The 9,980-nt window shown below is 68.4% G+C and overlaps 1 protein-coding gene across 1 annotated transcript; it reads left to right on the top strand.

The window, feature by feature from the left end:
• Positions 1 to 1,074: 1,074 nt before the first annotated feature.
• INO80B (INO80 complex subunit B) lies at positions 1,075 to 7,887 on the top strand. Its single transcript, XM_075916695.2, has 5 exons — positions 1,075 to 1,232; positions 2,278 to 2,476; positions 2,757 to 2,875; positions 6,041 to 6,216; positions 6,534 to 7,887. The coding sequence occupies exons 1-5, from the start codon at positions 1,172 to 1,174 to the stop codon at positions 6,996 to 6,998; spliced, it is 1,020 nt and encodes a 339-aa protein (XP_075772810.2). The 5' UTR covers positions 1,075 to 1,171; the 3' UTR covers positions 6,999 to 7,887.
• Positions 7,888 to 9,980: the final 2,093 nt, after the last annotated feature.

Here is a 9,980-nt window from a genome sequence, read left to right as displayed (position 1 = left end):
GGCTAGGTTAATGCTGTAGCGCAGCCCCCCTGCCAGTGTAGACACAGCCCTGGCGCAGGCGATGCAACGCGGCTAGGTTAATGCTGTAGCGCAGGCCCCCCTGCCAGTGTAGACACAGTCCTGGCGCAGGCGATGCAACGCGGCTCGGTTAATGCTGTAGCGCAGCCCCCCCTGCCAGTGTAGACACAGCCCTGGCGCAGGCGATGCAACGCGGCTAGGTTAATGCTGTAGCGCAGCCCCCCCTGCCAGTGTAGACACAGTCCTGGCGCAGGCGATGCAACGCGGCTCGGTTAATGCTGTAACGCCCCCCTGCCAGTGTAGACACAGCCCTGGCGCAGGCGATGCAACGCGGCTCGGTTAATGCTGTAGCCCCCCCTGCCAGTGTAGACACAGCCCTGGCGCAGGCGATGCAACGCGGCTCGGTTAATGCTGTAACGCCCCCCTGCCAGTGTAGACACAGCCCTGGCGCAGGCGATGCAACGCGGCTCGGTTAATGCTGTAGCCCCCCCTGCCAGTGTAGACACAGCCCTGGCGCAGGCGATGCAACGCGGCTCGGTTAATGCTGTAACGCCCCCCTGCCAGTGTAGACACAGCCCTGGCGCAGGCGATGCAACGCGGCTGGGTTAATGCTGTAGCGCAGGCCCCCCTGCCGCTCTGCCCTGGCTGCGTTTCAGGGTGGGAGGGGCAGGCTGAAGGGCTCGGGCCCCCCCTGCCGGCTGCGCTGCTGCCTCGTTCTCAGAAGCAGCAGCCGGGGCCGGGGCCCGGCGGGACAGGTTGGGGGGGGGGGTCCCTTGGCCGCTGACACCCCCCCGGCCCGTCGGGCGGGACCCTCCAGCTTCGCTGCTGGGAAGGGGCCGGCCGAGGCATGGGGGGGGCACGGGGGGGCACGGAGCACGGCCCCTGCCAATACCCTCCCCCGCCACGCAGCGAGCGACCTGCCGGGCTGCACTGGCTGGGGGGCGCTGCCCCCCCCCCCGGGGCCTTTCCCCCCGGCCGGACACAAAGTGGCCGGGGCCTGTTTCCGGACGGAGCCCTTTCGCCTCGGACTCTGCCCCGAACAAAGATGGCCGCCGCCCGCGGGGCATGCTGGGGCCGAGCTTGGCGCGGGGCGGAAACGGGGCCCGGGGCCGCCGGAACAGGCCGCCCGGCTGCCGCGGCCGAGCCCGGCCCGATGAGCAAGGCCTGGCGGAGGGGGGGCGCCCCCGGCGGCAGGGTGGAGGGGCCCGAGGCGGGTGAGGAGCGCGCGCGGCCCCGCCCCCTTGTGCTCAGGCGCGGGGCTATGGGGGGCGGGGCTCAGTCTGGGGAGTCGTGGGGGGCGGGGTTCAGTGGGGCTGGGGAAGGGCTCGTGGGGGGCGGGGCTCAGTCTGGGGAATCGTGGGGGGCGGGGTTCAGTGGGGCTGGGGAGCCATGGGGGGCAGGGCTCAGTCTGGGGAATCGTGGGGGGCGGGGTTCAGTGGGGCTGGAGGGCCGTGGGGGGCAGGGCTCAGTCTGGGGAATCGTGGGGGGCGGGGTCAGTGGGGCAGTGGGGGGGGGGTCTGGGGAATCGTGGGGGGGGGGGCGGGGCTCAGTCTGGGGAATCGTGGGGGGCGGGGTTGGGGCTGGGGAGTGGGGGGCAGGGGCTGGGGAGCCATGGGGGGCAGGGCTCAGTCTGGGGAATCGTGGGGGGCGGGGTTCAGTGGGGCTGGAGGGCCGTGGGGGGCAGGGCTCAGTCTGGGGAATCGTGGGGGGCGGGGTTGGGGCAGGGCCGTGGGGGGCAGGGGCTGGGGAGGGCCTGGGGAGTGGGGGGCAGGGCTCAGTCTGGGGAATCGTGGGGGCGGGGCTGGAGTCAGGGCAGGGCTCAGTGAGGCTGGGAGTTATGGGGGGCAGGGCTCAGTCTGGGGAGTTGTGGGGGGCGGGGCTCGAGCCGGGGCATTGTGGGGATGGGGTGTCTTGGGGGTGGGGCTCAGCGGGGCTCGGGCTGGGGGCTCGAGTCGGGGGCGGGGCTCAGTGGGGCCGGGCTGGGGGCTTGAGTCGGGGGCGGGGCTCAGTGGGGCCGGGGTGGGCCATAGGCTGAGAAGCACTGGACGGGGGCTTCCTCCCCCATGGGGCCTGTTGGGCCTTGTCCTCTGGCGGGGCAGTCATGTCGCCTGTGGTCCTGCCCCGCCCCGCCCCAGAGCCCTCGGTGCCCCCTTCCCTTGGGAGGGGCAGAGCCCCTCTGTCTTGCCCAGGAGGTCGGGGGGGGGGGCTGTGTGAGCCCGTGGGGGGCGGGGTGGTATGACTGGTTGTGCGTGTCCCCAGGAGAACAGGACGAGTCCAGCGGGCACGGCTCGCACAAGAAGAAGCACAAGAAGCACAAGAAGAAGCACAAGAAGAAGAATCACCATGACAACGTGGGGCCTAGCTTCTCCTCCGAGACCCTGGAGGCCAGCCCCTTGCTTCCCAAGCCTCAGCTCAAGCTCAAAATCAAGCTGGGGGGGCAGATTCTGGGCACCAAGAGGTAAGGGAGGTGGCCAAGGCTTATACTTAAAACTAGCACTCGCCATAGTGGCTCACCAGGGTGCAGCAAGCCAGGGGCCATGCCTGGAGCCAACCAGCCTGGTCTCCCCCTTGCCCACCTCCCCAGAATAGCCCAAGGGCCGTCTTCCCTGGGGCCTTTGCAGGGTCCAGTGCGGGTGTAGTGCGGGGTGATGCGCCCAGGCCCTCCTGCAGCACTCTGGGCGGGCGGCCAGGCGTGCTCTGCCGCTCCCTGACAGGCAGGGCTTGGGCTGTCTCTCCAGCGTGCCGACCTTCTCGGTGATCCCCGAGGCGCCGCGCTCCCCTTCCCCTCTGCTGGTTGCGGATGACGAGGATGAGCCCATGGAGGGGGTCCCTATTGAGCAGTACCGGGCCTGGCTGGGTGAGTGCTAACCGTGGGAAATCCTCCCTCAGTCCTAACCAGCTGTCAAAGCCCAGCCCCAGGGTAAGGGTGGGGAGAGGCCCCGGGGCGGCCGTGTGGCTGCGGGAGCCCCAGGGTGCCGAGGGGCCCCTGGGGCAGTGCTGTGACGCAGGGAGGGGTCTCGAATGGCAGCATGGAGAGGCCCCTGGACCAGGGAGGGAGCAGGACAAGAGCAATGGCATCCAAGCCGGGCTCTCGGAGGCTGTGTCTGCACTGGCGGCTTCCTGCGCAAGAATCTGCAGAGCGTCCCCGCTGCCCGCCCGCTCTCGCGCAAGGAATTTACCGACCGGCGCGGCAAGAGAGGGCGTCTTGCGCAAGAGCTACGCTCTCTTCTAACGGGTAAGTCCCCTTGCGCAAGGGGCAGTGTGGACGCTCGGCCGGGATTTCTTGCGCAAGGGCACAGCTCCCACAAGGCAGTGTGGACGCTCGGCAGGGATTTCTTGCGCAAGGGCACAGCTCCCACAAGGCAGTGTGGACGCTCGGCCGGGATTTCTTGCGCAAGGGCACAGCTCCCACAAGGCAGTGTGGACGCTCGGCCGGGATTTCTTGCGCAAGGGCACAGCTCCCACAAGGCAGTGTGGACGCTCGGCCGGGATTTCTTGCGCAAGGGCACAGCTCCCACAAGGCAGTGTGGACGCTCGGCCGGGATTTCTTGCGCAAGGGCACAGCTCCCACAAGGCAGTGTGGACGCTCGGCCGGGATTTCTTGCGCAAGGGCACAGCTCCCACAAGGCAGTGTGGACGCTCGGCCGGGATTTCTTGCGCAAGGGCACAGCTCCCACAAGGCAGTGTGGACGCTCGGCAGGGATTTCTTGCGCAAGGGCACAGCTCCCACAAGGCAGTGTGGACGCTCGGCAGGGATTTCTTGCGCAAGGGCACAGCTCCCACAAGGCAGTGTGGACGCTCGGCCGGGATTTCTTGCGCAAGGGCACAGCTCCCACAAGGCAGTGTGGACGCTCGGCAGGGATTTCTTGCGCAAGGGCACAGCTCCCACAAGGCAGTGTGGACGCTCGGCCGGGATTTCTTGCGCAAGGGCACAGCTCCCACAAGGCAGTGTGGACGCTCGGCCGGGATTTCTTGCGCAAAGGCACAGCTCCCACAAGGCAGTGTGGACGCTCGGCAGGGATTTCTTGCGCAAGGGCACAGCTCCCACAAGGCAGTGTGGACGCTCGGCCGGGATTTCTTGCGCAAGGGCACAGCTCCCACAAGGCAGTGTGGACGCTCGGCAGGGATTTCTTGCGCAAAGGCACAGCTCCCACAAGGCAGTGTGGACGCTCGGCCGGGATTTCTTGCGCAAGGGCACAGCTCCCACAAGGCAGTGTGGACGCTCGGCCGGGATTTCTTGCGCAAGGGCACAGCTCCCACAAGGCAGTGTGGACGCTCGGCCGGGATTTCTTGCGCAAGGGCACAGCTCCCACAAGGCAGTGTGGACGCTCGGCCGGGATTTCTTGCGCAAGGGCACAGCTCCCACAAGGCAGTGTGGACGCTCGGCAGGGATTTCTTGCGCAAAGGCACAGCTCCCACAAGGCAGTGTGGACGCTCGGCCGGGATTTCTTGCGCAAGGGCACAGCTCCCACAAGGCAGTGTGGACGCTCGGCAGGGATTTCTTGCGCAAAGGCACAGCTCCCACAAGGCAGTGTGGACGCTCGGCCGGGATTTCTTGCGCAAAGGCACAGCTCCCACAAGGCAGTGTGGACGCTCGGCAGGGATTTCTTGCGCAAGGGCACAGCTCCCACAAGGCAGTGTGGACGCTCGGCCGGGATTTCTTGCGCAAAGGCACAGCTCCCACAAGGCAGTGTGGACGCTCGGCCGGGATTTCTTGCGCAAGGGCACAGCTCCCACAAGGCAGTGTGGACGCTCGGCAGGGATTTCTTGCGCAAGGGCACAGCTCCCACAAGGCAGTGTGGACGCTCGGCCGGGATTTCTTGCGCAAGGGCACAGCTCCCACAAGGCAGTGTGGACGCTCGGCAGGGATTTCTTGCGCAAGGGCACAGCTCCCACAAGGCAGTGTGGACGCTCGGCCGGGATTTCTTGCGCAAGGGCACAGCTCCCACAAGGCAGTGTGGACGCTCGGCCGGGATTTCTTGCGCAAGGGCACAGCTCCCACAAGGCAGTGTGGACGCTCGGCAGGGATTTCTTGCGCAAAGGCACAGCTCCCACAAGGCAGTGTGGACGCTCGGCCGGGATTTCTTGCGCAAAGGCACAGCTCCCACAAGGCAGTGTGGACGCTCGGCAGGGATTTCTTGCGCAAGGGCACAGCTCCCACAAGGCAGTGTGGACGCTCGGCCGGGATTTCTTGCGCAAGGGCACAGCTCCCACAAGGCAGTGTGGACGCTCGGCAGGGATTTCTTGCGCAAGGGCACAGCTCCCACAAGGCAGTGTGGACGCTCGGCCGGGATTTCTTGCGCAAGGGCACAGCTCCCACAAGGCAGTGTGGACGCTCGGCAGGGATTTCTTGCGCAAGGGCACAGCTCCCACAAGGCAGTGTGGACGCTCGGCAGGGATTTCTTGCGCAAGGGCACAGCTCCCACAAGGCAGTGTGGACGCTCGGCAGGGATTTCTTGCGCAAGGGCACAGCTCCCACAAGGCAGCGTGGACGCTCGGCAGGGATTTCTTGCGCAAGGGCACAGCTCCCACAAGGCAGCGTGGACGCTCGGCAGGGATTTCTTGCGCAAGGGCACAGCTCCCACAAGGCAGTGTGGACGCTCGGCAGGGATTTCTTGCGCAAGGGCACAGCTCCCACAAGGCAGTGTGGACGCTCGGCCGGGATTTCTTGCGCAAGGGCACAGCTCCCACAAGGCAGTGTGGACGCTTTCTTGTGCAAGAAGCCGCCAGTGTAGACGTAGCCCAAGTGTTCTGGTTTCCCTCCTGAAGACCGTGAGTGGGGGAGGGCAGCAGGCAGCTCTCCCTTGCCTCTCTGGCTGGGCTGCCGCCGTGGGAGCCAGGCTCGGCTCCGCCATGCTCTGGTGGGAGCCGGAGCCGGACCTGACACTCAGGGCCAAAGCAAGTGGCAGCCAGGTCCTAGTGGGGGTCTGCTGGGCCTTCTCCCCGGGACACAGCTCTTGGGAGCAGGCGAGGCCTGGCCAGGGCAGGTGGTATCATTGTGTCTCCTGGCTGGGGTGCCCAGATGAAGACAGTAACCTGGACCCGTTGCCCCTGCCGGAGCTGGACTCGGAGAGCTGCGTCCCTGCCCGCGAGGACGAGGAGGAGGAGCGCTGGCTGGACGCGCTGGAGAAGGGTGAGCTGGACGAGAATGGCGAGCTTCGGAAGGAGGTGGACGAGTCGTTGCTCACGGCCAGACAGGTGAGGGGGACTGGGAGCGGCTCCGTGTGGCAGTTCCAAGGGGTAGATTCAGCTCTTCCCCCATGAGGCCTGGGAAGGCTCCAGCACCACGCGCTGCAGTGGCTGGGGGTTGTGGCTCCGTGCAGCCAGGAGCCAGGTAGCACAGAGTCCACCTGGGCCCAAAACTCTGCCATGGCTGGTGCCTCAGAGCCTGTGTCCTGCCAGGCTCCCTGCAGAGAGGCCTGTTCCTGGACACACGCACACTCCCTGGGGCTGGCCTGGAGCCGGTTCCCCAGTGGGGAAAGCCCCTGCCCATCTCCTCTGTTCTGCCCCTGCAGAAAGCCCTCCTGCACAAGCAGCAGAGCCAGCCGCTCCTGGAGCTGCCCATGGGCTACAAGGCCAAGGAGCTGACGGAGGAGATGCTGGTGAAGCGGGAGGAGCGGGCCCGGAAGCGGCGCCTGCAGGCGGCCAAGAAGGCAGAGGAGAACAAGAACCAGACCATCGAGCGCCTCACCAAGACCAGCAAGGCCAAGGTGAAGACGCTGCGGGAGCGCAAGGCCAAACAGGCCCCGTGCCCCATGATCCGCTACTGCAACGCTGCCGACCAGATCACCGTGTCCTTCCCGCCAGGGGCCGCGCTGCCCCTGCCGCCCTGCGCCCCCACCCCTGTGCCCTCTCCCACCCCCTGCGGGGTCAGTGGCTGCCCCCACCTCAAGCGCTACTCCTGCTCCCGCACCGGCGTGCCCCTCTGCAGCCTGGCCTGCTACCAGAAGAACCTGCAGCTGCAGGAGGCGGTGGGCTAGGGGTCTTGGCACCGAGCCTTGCTCTCGAAGGTCCCTGAGCCCCCTGGGAGAACGAGCGGCTCAGGACACAGCTGCTGCCTTGTGCCAGTGAGCCGAGGACCCTGGCGTCTGGGACCTGCCCTTGCACTGGACTCGTTCCCTGAGAGCTGTGGCTGCATGGGCCCCCTCTGCAGTGCGGCTCACGTGGCTCCCACCCTCGCTGGCGAGGGAGGGATGTGCCACGGCTTGAGCTGGGGCTGGGCTTGGCCACATGGCGTCTCCAGACCCCGCCACCGGGTGGCTTCCAGCTGTCAGTGGAAGGGCTGGCAGGGGCCATGCAGAGCGGGGCTGGCGGCAGGGGCCATGCAGAGCGGGGCTGGCGGCAGGGGAGCGTTGCCGAGGTTGTCTCCCAGTGCTCTCCACCCCAAGGCAGGAGAGGTAAATTGGCTGCCCCGTGCGCTGGGGTGTGTGGGGGGGTCTCTGCTGGCTGCGGAGCCCTTCCCGCCGGGGCAGGCTGGGGGGTGTGGGTGGGACCCTCTGCCGCTGCTCAGCAGCGATTGACGTGGGGAGGTGGCTGAGCGGGGCCAACGTGGGTGGAGATCCTTGCGGGGAAGGGGGCTTTGGCCTGCCGCAGGGCCGTGGGAGAGGGCTGCTGGGCCTGGCTCGCTGCCTGAGCTGCAGCCAGGGTTCAGTGCGGTCCCAGCTGGGGGCTTGGGCCTTGGTTACTGGGGGCGGAACGGGGCCATGGCGTGGGGCGGGGCTGGGCTTGGGGGGGAGCACGTCTGGTGGAATCCTGCCGAGCAGACTTGACTGGTGCAAGGTGCCTTCCTGCTCTTCCCCTGCTCTCCTGCGGCTGGGCCGTTGCGCTCCTCCTTACCTGTAAGGTGTATTAAACGTGGTGCGGAAGGAAGGTCTGTCGCTCCCTTGCTGGGGCCCTAGGGGGGACTCCCTGTGGTGGCTGGGGGAGAGGGACGTGCCTGGGGGGAGCTCCCAGGCTCTGTTGGTGAAGGCAGCCAGGAAAGAGCACCCAGCCTGGGCCTTCGGCCACCCCTCGCCCAGGTCGGGACCATTTCCAGACCCCCGATTGCTCCAGCTTTTTTTTGGGGGGGAGGGGGTTCTGACTGGGCCATGAACCTCCCAGCCAGGGCGGAGGGGGCTGTGCCTGGACCAGCTTGGGATGTGTTTTGTGCCTTGCTGCTATATTGGCCCAGGGCTGCCTGGTTCCGTCCCACCTGGGTAGCCTGTTGTGTTGCATCCTTGAGGCTGCCTTGGCTGTGGAAGGGCCAGAGTTAGCCCTCAGGAAGGATGCCCTGGGAGGCCCGGCCCAGTGGCTCCCCCGGCACAGCAGTTGTGTCATCCAAGGACCCGGCACACCTGGCCTGGGGCGGCGAGGGCAGCGTAGGAGCACTTGGTGCACAGATGGGCTTTGCTGGCAGGCTGGCACTGCTTGGGGAAAGGGCAGAGGCGCCGCACTGCTGCCCGGGGCAGGCGGCTCAGGCGGGCTGGTTTCTAAGCGCTGTAGTTCTGCAGGGCTTTCTGGGAAACACTTCTGGGCATAAGGCAGCGTCCTGCAGGCCTTGCTTCCTGCCCCGGGCCCCAGAGGGCTCCCCCAGCTGGAGGGACGCAGCCCAGCCTCTGTAAGTGACACAGGGAAAGGGGGCAGAGATGGGCTCTAAAGCTGGGTGTCTGCCTTAAGGGGCTGAAATGGGACTGGACTATAGACAGACCTGGCTGGCTGGAAAGCTGAGAGCCTGGGGCCTGTACCGCAGCACTGGGCCAAGTGCTAACAACAAGGGCCTTCCTCACCCCCTGGCCAGCCACTGCTCAGGCCCCGCCCCCTTCTGTGGTGCCCCTCCCACCACGCCTCTGCCCTCTTGCCCAAAGCACTTGGCTGGCACTGCCCCCAGCCCTCTGCCCTGCCCCCGTGCACTGCTCCCCTGCCCTGCCCCCAGCCCTTCACTCTGCCCCCCGTGCACTGCCCCCCAGCCCTCCGCCCTGCCCCCGTGCACTGCCCCCCAGCTCCCCTGCACTGCCCCCCAGCTCCCCTGCCCTCCCCCCTGCACTGCCCCCAGCCCTCCGCCCTGCCCCCGTGCACTGCTCCCCTGCCCTGCCCCCAGCCCTCCACTCTGCCCCGTGCACTGCCCTCCACCCTGCCCCCGTGCCCTGCCCCCAGCCCTCTGCCCTGCCCCCAGCCCTCCACTCTGCCCCGTGCACTGCCCTCCGCCCTGCCCCCGTGCACTGCCCCCAGCCCTCTGCCCTGCCCCCGTGCACTGCTCCCCTGTCCTGCCCCCAGCCCTCCGCCCTGCCCCCGTGCACTGCCCCCCAGCCCTCCGCCCTGCCCCCGTGCACTGCCCCCAGCCCTCCGCCCTGCCCCCCTGCACTGCCCCCAGCCCTCCGCCCTGCCCCCAGCTCCCCTGCCCCGCCCCCGTGCCCTGCCCCCAGCTCCCCTGCCCTGCCCCCGTGCACTGCCCCCCAGCCCTCCGCCCTGACCCCGTGCACTGCCCCCAGCCCTCCGCCCTGCCCCTGTGCACTGCCCCCCAGCTCCCCTGTACTGCCCCCAGCCCTCCGCCCTGCCCCCAGCTCCCCTGCCCCGCCCCCGTGCCCTGCCCCCAGCTCCCCTGCCCCGCCCCCGTGCACTGCCCTCCGCCCTGACCACGTGCACTGCCCCCAGCCCTCCGCCCTGACCCCGTGCACTGCCCCCCAGCTCCCCTGCCCTGCCCCTGTGCACTGCCCCCAGCCCTCCGCCCTGCCCCCGTGCACTGCCCCCCAGCTCCCCTGCCCTGCCCCCCTGCACTGCCCCCCAGCTCCCCTGCCCTGCCCCCCTGCACTGCCCCCAGCCCTCCGCCCTGCCCCCGTGCACTGCCCCCTAGCTCCCCTGCCCTCCCCCCCAGCTCCCCTGCCCTGCCCCCCTGCACTGCCCCCAGCCCTCCGCCCTGCCCCCGTGCACTGCCCCCCAGCTCCCCTGCCCTGCCCCCCTGCACTGCCCCCCAGCTCCCCTGCCCT

The sequence above is a fragment of the Pelodiscus sinensis genome, chromosome 4 (genome assembly GCF_052426305.1).
Source record: "Pelodiscus sinensis isolate ZL-2025 chromosome 4, ASM5242630v1, whole genome shotgun sequence".
In the NCBI taxonomy this organism is placed as follows: Eukaryota; Metazoa; Chordata; order Testudines; family Trionychidae; genus Pelodiscus; species Pelodiscus sinensis.
The sequence above is the reverse complement of the archived record's forward strand: the minus strand, read 5'-3'. Positions and strand labels throughout refer to the sequence as shown.